The sequence below is a fragment of the Rana temporaria genome, chromosome 3 (assembly GCF_905171775.1).
Source record: "Rana temporaria chromosome 3, aRanTem1.1, whole genome shotgun sequence".
NCBI classification, from domain to species: Eukaryota; Metazoa; Chordata; class Amphibia; order Anura; family Ranidae; genus Rana; species Rana temporaria.
In genome coordinates, this window is record NC_053491.1 from 231,723,622 (window position 1) to 231,745,916 (window position 22,295).

Genomic DNA, 22,295 nt, shown 5'->3' on the forward strand with positions numbered 1-22,295 from the left:
TTCCTGCTGAGAAAACCGGTCGTCTGTATGCAGTGAAAAAACGCGCATGTTTGATAACACTTCGATACATGTGCGGTAGCATACAAGGTTAGTGTGGCGTGTAGCAAGATAGCGGCGAAGGTATCTAATGTGACGAGACACTGCCATTTAAAAGAACGGCGGTTCTTTTGAGTGGCCATCTGTATACATGGCTTTGCAAGGCAAGCTTGCCAGGAATCCCGTCAGGAAAACCAATGTTTTTTTTTCCCGACGGGACAGGGTACATGGCTTTTGTGTGTGGGGCCTTTACCAGCTGCATACATTCCAGGTTCATTACCAGAAGACTTATATTTCCTGCCATCATAATGCAGAGAAGAACCTTTTTGCTTTCTGTTTTCAAACAATGGACCCTCTGCCCTTACCAAGTATGAGAGGCAGCGCTACTCTAGGTAGGTCCACTCAATCCAAAACCCCACACACCTCCAACGTGTGTGCCGGATTAGCCTGCACACCTGTGCAGTGCAGTGATCAGAAGAAAGTCCGAAAGGCCACACTGAAACACTAACATCCACTTTATTTATCTTGAATATAACAGCATAGGAATACCATGCAAAACAAACAGTGGGGGGAAAAAAAGGTTCATGTATTTTGCGCTAACCTCAGTGCCTAATCATAACGGAAGAGCTAGTCTTCCCTAATTTGCAGGTAGCATGAGCTTTGCGGATTGCAGGTTTAAGCTGATTTAGAGGACTATTTCATCTACCTTATTCCCTGATCCAGTGATCTTTCCTCCAACATGGTCCTGGCCTGGTCTTTTTCATGTGTTCCACGGCCCAATTTATTACTTTGAATAAGCCGAAGGACCACTGGAGGCCACTAGGAGTATGGTTACCATAGCAGCTTGCTATGGGGGCATTCGGAAAGAAAGAGTGCCGACAGGGAAACCCGAGAAGTGGAGGTTCAGGCCGGCTCTGTGCAATTCTTCAACACAGAGTAAGCAAGTATAACATGTTTGTTATTTTAAAAAATAAATAAAAAAACTTTACAATCACTATAAATTGGGTTTTAAAATAGAACTCCAGAGAGAACACAATGTCGGTAATAAATATGATGTTATATCAACAGCCATTTAACTAAGTCTTTATTTTGTTATGGTCCACAAAAGTTTCCAAAGTATAGCTGCAAAAAAAACGAATAAGACATGCTACTGGGAGTGCACACCATCCTTAACATGACTCTATCGAGCTTTGGCTTCTTTCACGTTCATTAAAATACTGTGATTTTTAACTCTCAAAAGAGACACTGATACAGCTCATGATTCCAAATGTAAATAAACCATGCACACATATGATTCAGTATTTTTTTTTTTATGGTAACAGCATAATAAGATTTTTTTTTTACTATAGGCTGCCTTTCTCGACCCTTTCAACACAGCGGAACCCTTGAAATAGCTCTCCAGTTTTGGGGAACCCCTGCTAAAAATTAGAAATCTACAATTCATGATAAATTAGTGTGATGGTCAGTGGGAAGAATGGTCCTTACACTTGTGGTCATTGGAAAGAATTACCTTGTTACAGATAGCTAAAAAGATCAATGGTGTCAGTGGGAACTTATCCGAGAGGCAGAAATTTCCCAATGCTGACGAAACCCCTAGCAACCTCTGGAGGAACTCCAGGGTTCCAAGGAACCCTGGTTGAGAATCACTGCTCTAACATTTAAAATAACAGTAGCTGACAATGATGAATTACTGAGCAGATATATTTGTAGGTTATGTTGTTGCTGTATATCTTATGTGTTTAAATAGCTGCCAGAGGTGAGGCTCTAAATAGCTGTGAAGGGTTTATCACTTGTGTATGTTGTGATGGCTCTTCCACTCTGCAGTAATGTAAGCAGTTGTAATAGGATAATGACACAAATGATTTGTATAGGCTGTAATGCAGGCTGAAGCATCAGTTTATGTCCATATGGAAGAGGGAAGCAATAAAGAAAATAGATTTCTAACAGTACCCGTTAAAGCAAGAGTAGATGGTACTCATAGCTACCAAAGCTTCAATGGTCTCATCGCATCACTCTTGAGTAGATTGCGATTGGTATATTAAAAGATGTCATAGGACAAAAACATAGACATGTTTCTGTGAACTTAATAATCCAAGCCAAACAGCTACGCATCAAAGGGTTTGTAAGGATGACACAACAGTCTGTACCACTACTTTAATTTCTTATCATATTTACACCGCAATCAGTGCAACTGCAGTTTGCTTACAATAATCAACTACACCTAATAAATATATAATATCGGTCTTTCATTGAACAGCATACATCAAAAATAATGAACCAAATATCCTACAATGTAGAAATATATCATATGATACTATAAGGCAGGGGTGGACAAATTATTACGGAATTCAGGAGTCAGTCTGTCCAATCCAGGAGACAGCAGGATTTTTTTTTAGAAGCCAGCTCCATTGACAACAACTAGAGAAACCCTCAAAATTAGGCACCAGCTCTAATTTTTAAGGTGCCTTGACTACCTGGCTCCTGGGATTTGTCCAGCCATGCTTTAAGGATAATTTATCAGGCCTTTAAGTTTAACTAAAGGGAAAACTTTAATTTTAGAAAAAGTGGAGAGGGACTAGACTCCTTGTCAGGCTTCTACTACTGTGTCCCTGCTTAAGGGATATTTGCTCTATTTGTCCTGGTGTCCGTTATTAACTTGGTCACTACACAGGAATCAAGAAGAAATCTCTTCCATTGTGGAGACTTGTGACTACCAGGGATTTCACTCACTTTAGAGAGATTTCTTCTCACTTCCTTGGATATGAAGAAAAAGGAAATCTCCCCAATGAGACACAGATGGCAAAAAAAAAAAAAAAAACACTTGACAGGGGTTATAACCATCCCTTGCACATACGGTCACTTACTAGTTAAAAATGCACCGCCGTTCCGCAGACTTATTCACAACGAACACTTTATAATCTTGTGTGCAGATCGGTGTCATTTTGCTTGTGGGCATTGTGAAACCCACAGGTAATTACTTCCGGGAATCCGCTGGTGACGAGTGCTAAAGGGCTGCCCGTCCCGCTACATACTTGCGCATGCGCAAGACAGCAGCAGCGCCGCGCTGTCAACCACTCGGGTTGCCATCACAACGAGCGGCAGCGGCGTAAGTGCACGCCGTTGTGATGGCAACCCATAAACAATAACAAGCTGGGAGATCCATAAATCTTCATTGAATTGCGTCACTTCCGGTATCGAAGTACCGCGATTCTTGCCCTAGGGGAAACGCACGGCATCCTTGGAAATGATGACACACATTTCCCAGGAGCATTAGCGTTCTGAGGAGCCGAGGGAGCTGACGTCAGGATCCTAGGTAAATCCGAAGGCAGATTTCGTGGGACTGCATAGCAACAGGCATTTCCAGGTAAAAAATGTTTTTTCTTTTTTAGGTCTAATGTGCAATATAAAGAAAAACATTTTTTTTTGATGGAAACTCCACTTTAAAGTGATATTACCTAAAATGACAAAAAAAAAAAGAAGTTTATACTTACCTACTCTGTGCAAGGGTACTGGACAGAGTGGCCCCTTACTTTCACGTCTGGGGTCGCCTGCAGGCTCTGTCCTCTCCTCCTCTTCTGTGTGTAACCCCATAACAAGTCCTGTGCCTTGGGGGCACACTTGCAGGTGTACTCCGGAGCCAGACTGTGTGCAGCTCGGCTTGACCCCCTGCTCCCTCCTCACTGAACTTTGTTGACAGCAGCAGGAGCCAATGGCTCCCACTGCTATAAATCTGTCCTGTGAGACCAGCGCTGCTGCAGACAGGCACATCGCTGGATCAAGTGACATGACTCAACTAACAGAACTATGGGAACCTTAAAAATACTCTCATATAATGTAAGGGGATTAAATTCCACGTTAAAAAGGGGTAATATTTTAAGTGAAATCAAACATCTTAAAGCAGACATAGTACTCATACAAGAGACACATATCTCGCAGGAGTCAAACCTTAAAATAAGTTCTCCGGAATATCCACTATGGTTTTACGGAGACTCACCGACTAAATTAGCAAAGGGGGTTGCCATAGGGTTTGCTAAGGAAGTTAGATTCGTCCTGGCAGAGAGAAAAGTGGATCCCGAGGGGCGGTATCTCCTACTTAGAGGAAAAATAAACGAAGTGGACTATTCTATTGCAAACATTTACTGCCCAAATAAGAACTCCATGAAATTTCTTAGGGGGGTCATTGAGATGTTTATGGACTTTAGGATAGGCAAGGTAGTTGTGGCGGGTGACATGAATCTCTGCTTGGATCCGGACCTCGATTCTACGTCCCGTGCACAGCGGACTGGAGATGTACAAAGAAAATTACTTAAAAAAAAATTACATCAACTCCAATTGATAGACGTTTGGAGAATTCAGCATCCGAAAATACGAGATTATTCATTCTACTCCGCTGTGCACGGGACGTACTCTAGGATCGATTTTTTTTTAGTGGATCATAGCTCACTGGATGTAGTGACAAGTTCGGGAATTGGGATAACGACCCTGTCGGATCATGCGCCAGTTTCAATCAACTTAAAAAACGAGGGAACACCTAAAAGTAACACCAAATGGAGACTTAATGAGGATTTAATACAGGACGAAGAGGTTGTAGTAAGGATAAAACAGGAATTGGAATGGTATTTTAAGACAAACTGTTCCGAACATATGTCGGAATCATTAGTTTGGGAGGCTCACAAGGCCTATATCAGGGGCATACTGATCGCAATAGGATCAGCGAAAAAAAAAGAAACTAAAAAAAAATATGATGAGCTATATAAAACTATCTTGGATCTTGAACAGATCCATAAACTAACAGGAGAGCAGGAAGCGGATCGTACCATTATCTTAAAAAGAGAGGAATTAAGAGATCTCATTGAATATGATAATAGAGCGGCATCCTTCAGACGTAAGAAAGAGAAATATCAATTGGGGGACTTGTCCGGTAAATACCTAGCAAAAAGGTTTCAAAACAAATTTAAGAGTAATTATATAGAAAATATTCAAACAGGCAAAGGGAGTAAGGTATATACAACATCAGAAATAGCAAGAGAATTTCAAGAATACTATGGGAAGTTGTACTCGATAACGCAAGGGGATACCTCAGAAAAAACAAAAAGGAGAAGTGTTAATATAAAAAAATTCTTAAGTAACACATGTTTAAATAAAATACCAGAGGACAAAATTAGTTTTCTAGAAGAACCCATAACGGAAATGGAAATCCGTAATAATCTAAAGGAGTTACCAAAGGGGAAAAGCCCAGGCCCCGATGGGCTAACAACTGCATACTATCAAAAGTTCAGTGACATTCTTGTCCCCAGGATGTGCTCCTATATAAATGGTATTGGTTTAAATTGGGATATCCGTCAAGAGGCTTTGGAAGCTGCAATTACAGTAATCCCTAAGATAGGTAAAGATCCCTCCTTATGTTCTAGTTTTAGACCCATCTCGCTATTAAATGCAGATGTAAAATTGTTTGCCAAAATCCTAGCAGGGAGAATGAAAATAATCATGAAAGATTTAGTACATACTGACCAAGTAGGTTTTGTCCCCGGGAGGGAAGGTAGGGACAACAGTATCAGAACACTTCTGTTGACACAGATAATAAAAGATAGTAAATCCCCAGGTCTACTCCTGTCTATAGATGCCAAAAAGGCTTTCGACAGGGTAGACTGGGGATTTCTATTGAACACATTGGAATTTATCGGGATCGGTCCAAAAATGATGGGGTGGATAAGCGCTCTGTATAAACACCCAACGGCAAGAGTTAAGGTGAACGGGACATTGTCAGGGTCATTCGAAATGTTCAATGGGACTAGACAGGGGTGCCCCCTGTCCCCTCTTTTATTCATTTTATCTTTGGAACCATTGCTGGCCGGGATTAGAAATAACCCCGACATCAGGGGGATTCAAACAAATGATGGGGAACATAAACTCGCAGCGTTCGCCGACGATATCTTATTATTTATAACGAATCCAACTATAACACTCCCGAATCTATTAAAAACCCTCAAATTGTATGGAGATGTATCCAATTTTAAAATCAATCCTCTAAAATCAGAAATCCTTAATATTAGCGTGAAAGCACAGGATATACGGAGATATAAGCAAGAGTTCCCATTTATCTGGAAAGATACAGAGATAAAATATTTGGGAGTCAATATTACTTCATCCCCTGACTTAATTTACCTGCAGAATTATATACCATTATTAAATGATATTAAAAAAGACCTAAAGAGAATTGCACTGAGACAAAGATCCCTACAAGGGAGAATAAACTGTTTTAAAATGTTTACACTCCCTAAGATACTATATATAATGCAAATGTTACCAATTGCATTACCGGGTGTCTATTTTAAAATACTAAAACAGTTACTAAATAGGTTCATATGGCGAAACAAAAAGGTGCGCATAAGTATGGAGGTGTTAACTAGAGATAAGGAACATGGTGGTCTGGGGGTACCGGATATTTACACATATTATAGGGCTATACACATGGCACGGGTGATCGATTGGGTTAGAGATAACAAAGAGAAAAGGTGGGTGAGAATAGAAAGTTGTTCAAATAAGTCACGGTTAGGAAAAGAGATTTGGATACCGCCACATTTTAGACAAATTAATCCGCACATGCACAAAATCACATTGGCATCCACGTCTATATGGGATAGGGCACATAAAAAACATAGATGGGGCTATAATTCCCCACTAATCCCTCTATATGACACACATTTTTTCATACCAGGGAAAATGTACCTGTTTGGTAATTGGATTAAAAAACCACACGCACAATTAAAAGACATATTAAAAGATGGCAAAATTCTTACCTACCAGGAACTAAGTAAAAAAAAAGATTTGTTTGAGTTGAACAGGTGGCGATACCTGCAGTTGACGCATTTCGTGGATTCCCTCCCCTCCCCCCTGAGATCAGATAGACACTTGCTTCCTTTGGAGCGCCTGTGTATCGCCCCAGGGGGAAGGGGCGCGATTTCCGCAATTTATAAAATATTGATGGGATTAAAAGACCCCGGCCTCCCTCCTTATATTAATAAATGGGAAGAGGAATTGGGAACGGGTAAAACCGAGATAGAGGTCAGGAAAATATTAGAAAGGACCCATATGACCTCATTTAATTGTGCACTGATCGAAATGAATTTCAAGTGTTTAGCACGATGGTATATAACCCCGGCCATAGAACACCGTTATCAAGACGACACCTCCAAAAATTGCTGGAGGGGCTGTCTTGAAGTGGGAACTATGTCACATATATGGTGGACCTGCCCAAAAATTAAAACATACTGGAATAATATATTATTGGTAATTGAGGAGATAACCGGAATTAAAATACCTCCTGATCCATGGGTCTGCTTGTTCCATGGGACAGAAATGTCAACTAAACAGTACATGAGAACTTTACTTCCTCACGTACTAGATGCAGCAAAGAGTCTGATTCCCAAACAATGGAAGGACCCTACGAGCCCGACAGAGAAGAGTTGGTTTTGCAGAATCAACGATATATATTATGCTGAACAGCTCAGGTATATGGGAGAGGAAGGAGAAGGCGGATTTAAACGAAAATGGCAGGACTGGGCCAACTTTAAACTTACACCAAGGTATATTGATAGGATGATAAGATGATTTGACATAGAGTAGGAAGATTATCGGGCAAAGAGTGAATCAATAGGAGACTGATTTCCGGAGGTAGGGGAGGGTGGGAAGGCGGGGAGAAGGGTTGGAGGTGACTTGAGGGTGGGATGAGGGTTTGTTTGGCTAGGGGAAACTAATGTATCTATTTTTGTATTTAAGTATTTTTTTTTCCTCCCTCTCCTTTTGTATATTAACTGATATATATTAAAAAAAAAAAAAAAAAAAAAAAAAAAGGGGAAGAAAATGAAATGAATAGATAAATAAATTTTCCAACTATGATGCGAACTAAGGAGACTGCGAAATGAACGCAAATTGATTGAATATCCTGATAGTTCTCTGAGGCGGAAAAAAAAAAAAAGAAAAAAAAAAAAAAGAGAAGACTCGGGTTAGTAATGTATTAAAGTAAAAAAACTTTTATCTTTAGAACCACTTTAAATACAAGCAGCAGATGGATTTAAAATGATGGTAAAGCTACTGAGTGGCCCCAAACCTCCTCTTCCAGGGCCCCCCACCAGCGTTGTCCACTGCTCCTCCTCTCCGATTGCCTCCATAGCAAGCAACACACAGTGTGGCTTGGCCCTGCCTTTGCTCCCTGGCTCCCGCTGTCTCACTAAAGCCCATGAATGCAGGAAGAGAGGAGAGCTGGGCTGTAGGAGGGGACAACCCTGGTAAGTGTTTTGGGGGTTGGGGTGACACAGATATTGGAAGGTTTTTTACCTTAACGCAGAGAATGCAGTAAGGTTGAAAAAAGACACTAATACATCTAGTTTAGTGATAGGCAACCTCGGCCCTCCAGCTGTGGTGAAACTACAAGTCCCATGAGAAATTGCAAGACCCTGATCACAGGCATGACTCCTAGAGGCAGAGGCATGATGGGATTTGTAGTTTCACTACAGCTGGAGGTTGCTTACCCCTGTTAGTTCAACCAATAAAATAAAATATATATAACACTTCCATTTACATAATCTTCTACCTACAGTTGATCCAGAGAACATGAGTATGATCTTTTAAACAAGCCCTTAATGACCACTGTAGCAGCAAACACTGGGTGACAATAACTCCAAGTTCCCAGCAGAAGCACTAAAGAAGCACTGAATCTTCAATGATACAGCACCCCCAGCCCCCTATCTGTGATCACATTAGAAATTAGAAGACTGCTGCTGATGACGTTGGGGCGGGGGCTGCGGCGCGGCGAGCTTGGACAAGAATTTTAGAGCTTCTGCTGTGAAATTTGAGTATTCATTGCTATCTGGTTTCTGCATCTTCAGAGATCAGTAAAGGGGGTAATTTTTAAGTTTATTTCCTGTTTAGAAATATGTCAGTATTTGAACATCCATTGCCTGGCCACAGTTGCACTTTACATTGGACAATGGCCCTAAAGTGCATTTTGTGGTGTGCACCCAAACACTATTATTCAGCAACTTAAGCAGGCCATTAATGGTTGAAATCTTGGCCAGTTCAGCAGGGACCGGACAAAATTCAAATCGTCTATGGGCAGGCTGAATGTACCTAAGTAGATCCAACGGTCGACTTGGGCACAATCAGCAGGTCGAATTTTGGGCATGGGATTATTTCCAGTGGCTATAGCCGCTAGCAGTAATCAATAGCTCCGCAAGAGGCATTCCCCCATGAACACAGACTGTGGTTGCAGGGGCGCTCCCATTGATTTACGATTTGAATATGTAAATGAGGGAGATACGTCGATTCACGAACGTACTTGCGCCCGGCGCATAATATACGCGGTTTGCGTAAGTCGTTTGTCCGGTGTAAAGTTATTCCCCATATATGAGGCGCAAGTCATGTTAAGGTATGAACCAGGGAACACAGCCGTCGTATTTTACGTCGTTTACGTAGTACGTGAATAGGGCTGGGCGTAGGTTACGTTCACGTCGTAGGCAGTGATTCGACGTAACTTAGGCAGTTGTTCTGATGGGATTCTGAGCATGCGCACTGGGATGCGTCCACGGGACGGCGCATGCGCCGTCCGTTATTCGTATCTTTAGGACGCTAAGTCAATCATTTGCATGGGGTCACGCCTCATTAGTATGACTCACGTCCACTTCCACTTACGATGGCTTACACCGAGGGAACCCAGCGCAGTTTGGGAGGCAAGTGCTTCATGAATTCGGTGCTTGCCTCTCTGCGCTAGGTCAGCGTAGCGTATATTAGATACGATACGCCGGCATAAATATGCGCCAATATATGTGAATCCGGGCCTATAAATTTTGCACAAACCAATCAATTTACGCTTATTTTTTTTTGTTTGTTTTTTTTTTATTACCAAAAACATGTAAACTGAGGGAAAAAAATTTGGATATTTATTATAGCAAAAAATTTGTTTTTTTTTCAAACTTGTCCCTCTTCTTTTTGTTTATAGCGCAAGAAATAAAAACCACAGAGGTGATCAAATACCGCCAAAAGAAATCTCTGTTTATGGGGGAAAAAGGACGTACATTTTGTTTGGGTACAGCGCCGCACGACCGCGCAATTGTCACTTAAAGCGACGCAGTGATGTATTGCAAAAAATGGCTTGGGCAGGAAGGGGGTGAGCGTGCACTGTATTGAGAAGGTTAACCACTTCCATACCGGGCACTTACGCCCCTTCCTGCCCAAGCCAATTTTCAGCTTTCAGCACTGTCGCACTTTGAATGACAATTGCGCGGTCGTGCTACACTGTACCCAAACAATTTTTTTTTATCATTTTGTTCCCACAAATAGAGCTTTCTTTTGGTGGTATTTGATCACCTCTGCGGTTTTTATTTTTTGCGCTATAAACAAAAGAAGAGTGCCAATTTTTAAAAAAAACACTTTTTTACTTTTTTATTAAATATCACATTTTTTTTTAAAAAAACTTTTTTTTTCCTCAGTTTTGGCCGATACGTATTCTTCTACATATTTTTGGTAAAAAAAAATCGCAATGATCATATATTGATTGGTTTGCGCAAAAGTTATAGCGTTTACAAAATAGCTGATAGATTTATGGCATTTTTATTTTATTAATTTTTTTACTAGTATTGGCGGCGATTTGCGATTTTTTTACTGTCACTGTGACATTGTGGCGAACACATCGGACACTTTTGACACGTTTTTGGCGCCATTCACATTTATACAGCGATTAATGCGATAAATATGCACTAATTACTGTATAAATGTGACTGGCATTCAAGGGGTTAACACTAGGGGGTGAGGGAGGGGTTAATATGTATACCTGTATTGTGTTCTAACTGTGGGGGAAGGGGGGTGACTGGGGGAGGTGACCGATCTATGTCCCTATGTAAAGGGACACAGATCGGTCTCCTCTCTCCCCTGACAGGACGTGGAGCTCTGTGTTTACACACAGAGCTCCACGTCCCTGCTCTGTCGTTACCGATCGCGGGTACCTGGCGGACATCGCGACCGCCAGGCACGCGCATCGGCATCTCGGGGACGCGCCGGGCGCGCGCGCGTGCCCCCCAGTGGCCGCAGGAATACAGGATGTCAATTGACGTCCTGTTGAATATTCAGAGTCACCGTGGAGCCGTCATTTGACGATCTAGTGGTTAAACACTAGGGGGCGATCAAGGGGTTAAGTGTGTCCTAAGGAGTGATTCTAACTGGGGGGGGATGGGCTACTACTGATATGACAGCGACCACTGTTCCAGATGACAGGGAGAAGTAGATCCCTGTCATGTCACTAGGCAGAATAGGGAAATGCCTTGTTTACATAGACATCTCCCCGTTCTACCTCTCGGTCCCATGACCGCGGGCCACCGTCGAACATCAAAGAGACGTACAGGTATGCCCATTTGCCTGTACGAGCCCTTCTGCAGACGTAAATGTGTGTGTGGCGGTCGGCAAGCAGTTAATTATCTATCTGTGGGTACCAGTATAAAAGTAAACTTATTCAGCTCTGTATTGCTTTCAATATGTTGATATTGGTGACATTGGTGTTGTAAATAAAGTAAAAACTGATTCCCTGGAAGGACCTTTGCCATCATTTGTTTCACAGATCTGGTAGCCAGAATATAATTTTAGCATGCCTAGTGACCAGGATGGTTATAGGTTTCTCTGTGTTTTATAAGGTCATTGCTGGTGTTTTCCTGAAATGCCATCTGGCTGTGAATTTATAAGCAGGCCATAAATAAGCAAAGGCTAATTAAGGATGTTCCTAGTGTCAGTAAAAAAAATGCATGACTATAAAAAAGCATTGATTTTTATTGTCTATGTTTGAATGTTAGCCAGTCATTGTTCTGGTCTCCATTATGCAGATATCACTTTTGTGTGTGTGTGTGGTGTAAAATGGTAAAGAATATTTCTACTGACCCACACCCAACCAAGCACACCAAACTTTGCTTAAAGACATACCCATCTCTCACTCATAGATCTGTTTGTATCCTAAACCTGGCCCACAAAGTCTGTACCTTTTAGCCCTACCCAAATTCTGTTTTTACCACCGTCACTTTAAAGGCAAAGCTTTGCCATGCTACATGAGATGTATCTGGGATACTGCCAAAAATTGTTCATAGATACAGTCAGACTTTTTACAAAGGGACTGCCAGATACTACTACCGTGACTGCCAGATACTACTACCGCGTTTCCCCGAAAACAAGACCTACCCCGAAAATAAGACCTAGTGTTATTTTCCATCAGGGCTGCAATATAAGCCCTAGTTTAAAATGCTTGTACAATCCTATAATCCACTCTATTACAGTAGTATATAATGTACAATGTGTGTGTTTCTGTAATATAATTGCGGGGAAGAGAGCTTTGGCGGGTCACAGAAACGCAGAGCGTGGGCTCTATAACGAAGGTATTTGGCACAATTATATTACAGAAACACACACATTGTACATTATATACATTATATACATTATATACTACTGTAATATGGATTATAGGATTTTACAAGCATTTTAACTCCATTCACACTGGGGATTCCTGTCAGGCAAGGATAGAGAGGGGGAGAGAAGACAGCACATTACATGGTAAGACCTACCCTGAAAATAAGCCCTACTGTGTCTTTTGTTGCCAAACTTAATATAAGACCGGGGCTTATTTTCGGAGAAACATGTTATGTGTATGTTTTTATAAGGTTTAGTCATGAATACCAGCCAACAGATACTACATAGCTGTAGCACTCAGTATACCAGAGTCATGCCATGTGACTAAGGGCAGGGAGCACATGCGTAACCCTGCAAGAAAATAACACTTTATCGATATGCTGTCTAATGAGCTCTATTACTGAAATACTAATGCTCGCTAAAATCATCAGATCTGGGCTGTCTACACATTCCTCTGAACCTAATCAGGATGATTGGCAATGTTGGACCCCAACATGGTCCATGGCCTAACCCTTCTATATAGGATTTGCATAAATCCACTGTACATGTTAACTATCGCTGTTTATGAAGTTCCCATGGCTCTAATAGTCATGACACATGTGTAAGAATTAGAAAAAATAGGGACTGCGTGTGGCCTGTCCACCTAATCATCATGTCATAGTCAAGCAGGACTAAATCAGGAAGAAAGTGTGCGCTTCCATGAACTGCTGCTATTTGTATTTAGGATGTCGATCATGAATATGCAATGATAGTAGTATGCACAGATACAGAATAGCTCTCACTGGCTACCAACGATCTTGCCAGCAGTTCAGAGTCAAGTTTGTTAATGATGTCTATTCAGAGACTGGCTTCAATGTTATATAATGCTTACGTGTGTAGCACTACCCCCGGAGGAGCTGCTGGATTTTTTGGGCGGCACATTACCTCATGGCTCCTCCGAAATTCCTAGAGGTGAAGGATGTGTATTGCATATAGTAGAAGTAAAGGAATGTCCACAACAGGTGCTCTTTGCTGTGCTCTTTATTACCCAGCCGGGTAAAAACTTGTGGTGAGGAAAGTAAAGTTAAAGAAGAAAGGAGAATAGCTGATTCAGGCGTGATAATAAGAAACAGTCTTGCTCCCAAGCGTAACACTTGTATGCGCCACTCCTGCCGGAGTGGGTTTAGCGTACCCGGACAGGCCACTCTCACTGACCTGGCACCCGGAGTATCACTTGAACAATTGTAAGATAAAGTCTCTGCCACAGACCCTCCTTGGTGAACTTGAACTTGAGGATAAAGTTTCTGCCACAGACTCTCCTCGGTGAGCCTCAGAAAGATACCTCTGCCACAGGCCCTCTCTGGATTGAACTCTTGGAGATATCCCTCCTTGGATGAGTTATTCCGTGGATCTCCTTCAACTTGTCGTCTAGGTGCCGACTGACAGGTGGTCAATCCCTCGGTGTCCGGCTACCTTGATCCCCAGTGGTTTGTCCAGGCCCTTTTTGACCGCAAGCCTCTCAATGGTGCTCCTCAGACTGACTCCCCACCGAACAGCAGTACAGCTAGGGATCCTCAGAAGTGGGAACACGGTCACTCACTGGGTCCCCGTCGCTGTTCAGATGCTCCGGGCCAGCATGGCTCCGGAACTAGGAACACCGCGTGGCACGCACGCCCTGGCCAGGTAGGCCATAGCGCTGGGGCGCCGTGATGTGGCCACCCTAAAGGTGGGTGCCACACTGGATGAAGAAGACCCAGAACCAATGGTGTCTGTCCCATAAATACCCTTCCCCAACATGCACAGGGAGGACAAACCCTCCTGATTGGCTGCTGTAAAGAGCACCCAAACCTCGACTCCTCTGCTGCCACCTGCAGCACCGGGGCTGGAAGAACACCCCAGTACAACAGAATGAGCCCGCAGCACAGCCAAGCTGAGATGGAGACCCTATTTTGCACTTAACAATCTGGATCAGAGTTTAACTACACTCTGATCTAACCTTAACTAGCAGCAGTGCCATAAAGTACAAAGGCGATACATGTGTAATTATGAACTGCCTTTGTGTTCCACCCTCCCAGACCATCATCATCACTCTAGTACTAGAAATTATAAATCTACAAAGTACCTGACCTGTTCAGAGCCAGACCCTCAAGTGCATCCTCTAGTGCATATTCTGTGTGAAGAGTACACTGTATAGTAGCAGCCAGGTACCAGACAGACCAGGGAACATGGGCAGGACTGAATTTCTCATACTGGCATTTGAGGACCAGTGAAAATGTATGGATATTCATATTTTGTTTACTTGTTCTTTAACTTTAGATATTAGTGGCTAAAATCAGCCTGAAACCTGAAGAAGGAAGTGGGTACAGAGGATCAAAGTTTTATGTATAGCTTTGTTTGCATAGTTACATCGGTCCAGCTTGGATCAATGTAGTAAGTAATGTAAGTATATATGTTCCATACCTATGGGACCAATGTGAAATCACTGCAAGAGGTACTGCTACTACAGAAACCACCACTAGCTCTGAGGTCCTGTGCTGAGCAGCTGCACTGCTGCTTAGTAAACGTAGGGGACGCTTGCTCCGCACGGGTGTCATTTAGAGAACATTTTGCAGTTTGACGTCACCTCTCCACCTTGTCCAATCGGAGAAAACTTTGTATTTGAGAAAATGCAAAGTGTTCTCTGAATGGCATCTGTGCCAAACAAACAACCCTCTGCGTTCGCTAAGCAGCAAGGCAGCCGCTGGCCCAGAAGCTGGCAGCGATCAGTGTAGTAGCAGCTAATACTACAGGGATTTCCAACTTCCACAGAGCCAGGTATGGCACATGCATAGTTACATTGGTCCAAGCTAGGGGCAGCAGGGGCTGTTGTCACTCAAATGTGGCCAGGACAGCATGATGTCTAAATACAGTCCTGCGTGTGGGCATTAGATTAATGATTTCTATTGCAAACTAATAATGAGGTTGGGAGGCCACATTAAACAACATGTATTGTGTGGTTCTATAAAAGTTATTGGGCACAGGATATGCTTTTATATCTAACGTACTCTGAGTTGGTGTCACAAGCAGAACATTTTGGTGAAAAATGTATTAGAATGGTCACTCTTTGCTGATTTGTGATTATATTTATGTTATAATCAGTGTTGCGCTTACCACCCATAGCAAATCCTGAACCCTTTTCTCTTTCTCAGGCAAAACTCAAGGAATGTATCTATACATGCTGGACAAGGTGAGTGGCTGATTTGATGAATTTGGGTTTGGTTTAACCTGTAACTCTGGTACTAAAGTTTTACTTTCAGTTTGTTTACAACTCTATACATATTCTTTATGCTTTATTCCTTTCTCAGTAAAATAAATAAATTCAATCAACAAGCTAAATGATGTAACATGCTTAAAAGAGAAGTATGGGAATCCGGTTTATTTCAGATTCATACTTGCCTAGGTGGATGCAGCATCAGTCCAATGCTGCATCTGTCCCCCGGCACCTCTGTTCTGAGAACTGAGCGAACATGATCTTATGCTGGCCATACACGTATAGATTTTCAGACGAGAACATTTGTACGAAAAAGTCTTTGTACATTCGATGAATGTCGTTGGAAATTTTCACTTGCTTTTAACATTCAATTTTAAAATGAATGTAAGTTCTGAAAGAAAACCACATACACTGTCTGAAGATTAATTACATCAATAAAAAATAATGTCCTTCCTGAATTTTCCCGTCATTGTGGTCAAAAACGAGCGTTGATTAGACCCCACTAACGATTTAAAAAAATCAAACAAACGTTCTTAAAAAAAAAAAAAAATTCAAACAAAAATATATGGCCATCATAGGTCAGGGGGGCTGACCAGGGCAGTCCACAATCAACCATGCAACATTTTGCAGACAGTAACCTGTTCTTCTGTACAGTATCTCACAAAGGTACACCCCTCAAATGTTTGTAAATATTTTATTATATCTTTTCATGTGACAACACTGAAGAAATGTTACTTTTTTTTACAATGTAAAGTAGTGAGTGTACTGCTTGTATAACAGTGTAAATTTACAGTCCCCTCAAAATAACTCAACACACAGCTATTAATGTCTAAACTGCTGGCAACAAGTGAGTACACCCCTAAGTAAAAAAACTTCCAATTGGGCCCACATAGACATTTTCCCTCCCTGGTGTCATGCGACTTGTTTAGTGTTACAAGATCTCAGGTGTTAATGGGTCTCAGGTGTGTTAAATTTGGTGTTATCACTCTCACTGTCTCATACTGGTCATTGGACGTTCAACATGGCACCTCATGGCAAAGAATTGTTCTACATAAAGATGGCCTGGGCTATAACAAGACCCGGAAACTGAGCTGCAGCACGGTGGCCAAGACCATACAGCGGTTTAACAGGACAGGTTCCACTCAGAACAGGCCTCGCCATGGTTGACCAAAGGAGTTGAGTGCACGTGCTCACCTTCATATCCAGAGGTTGTCTTTGGGAAATAGACGTATGAGTGCGGGAGTGTCATGGTCTTGGGCTGCATGAGTGCTGCCGGCACTGGGGAGCTACAAATCATTGAGGGAATCATGAATGCCAACATTTACTGTGACATGCTGAAGCAGAGCATGATCCCCTCCATTCGGAATCTGGGTCGCAGGGCAGTATTCCAACATGATATCTACCCCAACACACCTCCAAGACGACCACTGTCTTGCTAAAGAAGCTCAGGGTAAAGGTGATGGACTGGCCAAGCATGTCTCTAGACCTAAACCCTATTGAGCATCTGTAGGGCCTCCTCAAATGGGAAGGTGGAGGAGCGCAAGGTCTCTAACATCCACCAATTCTGTGATGTCATCATGGAGGAGTATAAGAGGACTCCAGTGACAACCTGTGACGCTCTGGTGAACTCCATGCCCAAGAGGGTTAAGGCAGTGCTGGAAAATAATAGTGGCCACACAAAATATTGACACTTTGGGCCCAATTTGGACATTTTTTACTTAGGGTTGTACTCACTTTTGTTGCCAGCGGTTTAGACATTAACGGCTGTGTGTTGAGTTATTTTGAGGGGATAGTAAATTTACAATGTTGTACAAGCTGTACACTCACTACTTTACTTTGTAGAAAAGTGTATTACTTTGTAGGAAAGTGTAATTTCTTCAGTGTTGTCACATGTGAGGGGTGTACTCACTTTTGTGATATACTGTATATTGAGGCTAGGTTCACACCTATGGAGCCACTTCACACTTCCGGAGTGGCTTTGTTGCGAATTGTACACAAGTCCAGTGCATTTTATGGTTCGTTTCAGTTCCAAATTCAGCCAAACATTCAAGCTGAAATCAGACCTGAGACGGTGAATGGAGACGCATCTGGCCCCCTACTTTGAGCAGCTCCATTCCTAAGTGTGAACCCAACCTAAGATTTCTGCCTGCCAATTAATTTTGGCTAACCATGCTTGTTTTGGTTATTTTGCATGGTGAGATAAAGTAAATAAAACGTAACTTCTAATAAAACATGGTAATGCCTGGTACACACATTCAGTTTCTTTTGGTTCAACCCAGCGGCTGAACGAAAAAAAAAAAAACCTGAGAAATCGTTGTACTAACTAAGCGATGTTAGTGCAGTGCTTTCCCCCACTGTGCCTTTGTGTTCTGTTCAGAGGAGAATTAAAACTCCTCCTACAAGCTTTAACCAGCCACTGATGGAAGTCACCAGATTTTAACTGTACAAGAAAGACATTATAGAAATTCTCAGTGATGCAATAGATAACTTCTGATATACTCTGGGTATTAAAATGAAGTGAAGAGAATTAGCATAAGAGAGAATTATATAATGTATTACGGATTTTTTTTCTCTTTCCCCGATCCCCGGTTATGTATGGAGAAGGACAGGAATGACAGGGCGAAAAGCGAATTATTATTTTTTATTGTATTGTCTGAATTGTCAGGTATATAACCCCCTTATATATGAGTTGATTGATTTAAACCAGAGGAATGCCTCCTAGGGTTCTGTGTATTTTTGCTTTGCTATTTAAAAACAAATAAAAGAAGATTGAAAGAAAATGAAGTGATATTGTTCAAGGCGTTTCATTGCATAAACCCCAAAAAAGATTTGTTACAGCATACATTTTTTATAAAACCTATATATGTGACAGTAACTATATACTTCAAGTCAACCTTTAGAAAGCCAGTAATTATCATTTTGTTTGATTTGTTCACATACATATGGTTATATCCGCTCATGATCTTCCCTGTAGCTGGAACAGTTTCATTCCAGATACTTGGAGTTTTAGACTTTGGCCTTTAATCAAGTCTAATGACTGATCACTTCACTGGCTATAGTTTCTGTAAAATGCACATTAATTATGATGTCTCCTTCCTCTAAACACATTCATTGTGTTCTGTCTCCTGCAAATGCTCCCACACATGATATTTACCATTTATAGTCACTTCCCCTCATTCCCCAACAGCTGAAGGACCAAAATCTGCCCATTTTGTGCTATGATCTTAAGTTTTAGTACATTTAGATATTTGCAAACCTTTTGGCCCATTTAGTTAAAACATTGCATGCTCAAAAACCTGTGCAACAGCACTAAGGACACTTGTCACATACAAGATTTCTTGTTAATTCATACACTATTCCTTTATCCAAAGGTATATTTGCCACAAGGTTTTATGTTATGCTTTTATGCTTTACAGCTTCCCTGACATATCACAAATAACTTTTAACAGTTCTGTTTAGCTGTTCATACGAGAGGTGGTATATTTTTTTTATTTACCGTATTTATCGGCATATAACACGCACTTTTTTCCCCTTAAAATCAGGGGAAAATCGCGTGTGCGTGTTATACGCCGATCCCTGCTGTCTGAGGGAGGAAGTGCGAGCGCCGCTGAATTACATAGAGCCGTGATCTCCTTCCTGTGTATCCTGTGCTCCGTTGCGCACAGCCACACCTCCTGGCCCCGCATTGGAACACTGTACTGTCTATCGTATGAGCAGGGGCAGGAGGTGTGGCTGTGAGTGACGGAGCGCCGGGTACACAGGAAGGAGATCACGGCTCTATGTAATTCAGTGGCGCTCGCTCTCACTCTTCCCTCGGAGACGGCAGGGATGATCTGACAAAAAAAGGTGAGACTGCAGATGGGCACTGAAAAGGCAGGGCATTTTGGTAAATGTATAGGCTGCAGATGGGCAATAATCAGGCTGCAGTGAGGAGCAATGTTGCAGATGGGCACAGATCAGGCTGCACTGGAGCTACAGATGGACACAGATCTGGCTGCATTGAGGCTGCAGATGGGCACAGACCAGGCTGCATTGAGACTGCAGATGGGCACAGATGAGGCTGCATTGATGTTCAGATACCATAATTTTGCTTCAAAGTGGTTTATTAAAAAAAAAAAAAAAATCCTGAAACTTCCCTCTTAAATTGGGGTGCGTGTGATATACGCCGGCTTGTGTTATACGCCAATCAATACGGTAACTAGGATGGCAAGTAACATTAAAAAAAGGAGGCATAGAAGATAATTGCCTATTTTTATTTTGTATAAAATGTAATGCGGTCACACAGCTTGTTGATAAAGGAAGAAGTATGCTTGGACCTTATGACCTAATTAGCCAAAAGCACTTTCACCCTCTGAACCCTGGCTAGTATGTCCTATTGTTTGCTGTCATGAGATCACATGATCAGTAAGAACTTTAACAATGAACATGTTGTATTTTCTCCCTTTTGTCTATTATATATACTGTATCATTGAAGGTGTTTTGTTCACTCAGGTTCCTTTTAGGTGATGTCATAAAACAGCATTTCCTCATAGTAGATATGCTACTTTGACTAAAGAAAGTACTAATTCCACCTAACACAAACTATACACCAATCCCTAAGGGCACTTTTACCGAGTTTTCGCGGTAAAAATAGCGCTATTAAAATGCTCCCCATGCCCCTCTCCATTGAAATTAATTAAAAACGTGGTAAAAACGCTGTAAAAACGTGGTAAAATCGCGGTGTTTTACGATTTTAATGCTCCGTTTTTACAGCGGTTTTTAATTAATTTCAATGGATGGGGCATGGGGAGCGTTTTATGAGCGTTTTAATAGCGCTATTTTTACCGCGAAAACGCGGCAAAAACGCACCAGTGTGAAAGGGCCCTAACATTATGACCACCCACCTAATATTGAGTAAGTTCCCCTTTTGCCACCAAAACGGCTCTGACCCATCAAGGCATGGGCTCCACTATACCTCTGCAGGTATGCTGTGGTATCTGAAACCATCCATCAGTAGCCGATCCTTTAAGTCCTGCAATTTGTAAAATGGGGCCCCCATGGATCAGACTTTTTTTTTTTTCCAGCACATCCCACAGATGCTCCAATTGGATTGAGATCTGGAGAAATTGGAAACCAAGTCAACACCTCAGAGACCTTCTTCTGTTGTCCCATGGTCCAGTTCTGATGCTCACAAGTAGGCGCTTTTGGCTGTGAACACAGGTCAACATAGACACCCTGACTGTTCTGGGGTGATGCAGCCCCATAAGCAACAAAAAACTGAAATGCTTTGTGTGTGCGGACACCTTTCTATCGGAACCAGAGTTGAATTTTACAGTTTCACATTTGAGCTACAGTTGCTCTTCTATTGGATCAGACCACAAGGGCCAGCCTTCACTCCCCACATGCATCAATAAGCCTTGGCTTCCCATGACCCTGTCACTGGTTTGCCAGTTTTGATCCCTTGGACCACTTTTGGTAGATCCTGACCACTGCCAAACAGGAACATCCCACAAGAGCTGCCGTTTTTGAAGATGCTCCAACCGTCATTTAGCCATTACAATTTGGCCCTTGTCAGGGTCGCAGTGCTTTTTTCTGCTTTCAACACATCAACCTCAGAGAGAACATGTTCACTTACTGCCTAATACAGGGGTGTCCAAACTTTTTTCAAAAAGGGCCAGATTTGATGAAGTTAACATGCGTGAGGGCCGACCATTTTGCCTGACATTCTTTGAACCATTAAAATTGTGTTCGTTTGTTCACTAATACACTGGCCAACAAGAATTCTCTTGCCTTTGTCGCGCTCGTTCCCGACACACAGACGAATGCTCTGCTCTTTAGGGGTACCGTTAATTCTTAATGGTACCCCCACACGTTGGAAAACGTGGGGTGCTTTTGGTGCAGTGCAATAAAAAAAAAAAAAAAGGTTGTGACTTCTTTCCCTGCATTTTTGTGGGTAGGGAAGCCCATTGAAATGAATGGGCTGCCCTACACGCAGCACACAGCCACACAGATGTGAACCAAGGGCTTGTTCCCATGTCAGGTTGGAGGGGCAGTAAAACCACATAGTTGAGCGTTTTTTACCAACCAGTCAGTCAGTCAGTGTCAGAGGTGGAGTAGGGTGCTTCGGACCTTCCGCTTACGAGCCTGCTCCCACCCAGACCTGGCAGTCAGAAACTAGGCAGACTTCCATTACCTGTGCTGCACAAGAAACAGCTCCTAGGAACCAGGAATCCAGCTCTCTCCTCTCCTCGTGGACTCCTTCTTTCTCCGCAGGTAAGACCCTGTCTCTCAGGGCCTACCATCCTGGGGAACCACTGACGGCCGTCCTTCTCAGGGCAGCCGTCACACAGACCCCACACTGCGGCTCTCTATTTCCGTCTTTTTGCTCGGCATCCCCACTAGCACGGCCACCCACGATTGTGGTGGCCCCCAGACACCCCCCCTGGGTGTATTTTCGGCGCTTTTTGGCGTTTTTACACGCCCGCGCCAGCCTGCTACTTTTCGCGGCCGCCGCGCCTCAGGAAAGTCCGCGGCTTCAGCCGCGGCCTACCGGCGCTCCGACCGTTTCTCCCTGCACCTACCACCAACAGTGCAGTTCTCTTTGATTATC

General features: G+C 42.5%; 1 protein-coding gene across 3 annotated transcripts in view; it reads left to right on the forward strand.

Moving 5' to 3' along the window:
• PDLIM7 (PDZ and LIM domain 7) overlaps nt 1–22,295 on the forward strand; it is a 155,429-nt gene that overhangs the window by 115,568 nt on the left and 17,566 nt on the right. For all 3 annotated transcript variants that reach the window (XM_040344438.1, XM_040344436.1, XM_040344437.1), the window contains exon 6: nt 15,645–15,682. In XM_040344438.1, coding sequence (XP_040200372.1) covers nt 15,645–15,682 — 38 coding nt within the window. The remainder of the gene's footprint in view (nt 1–15,644; nt 15,683–22,295) is intronic.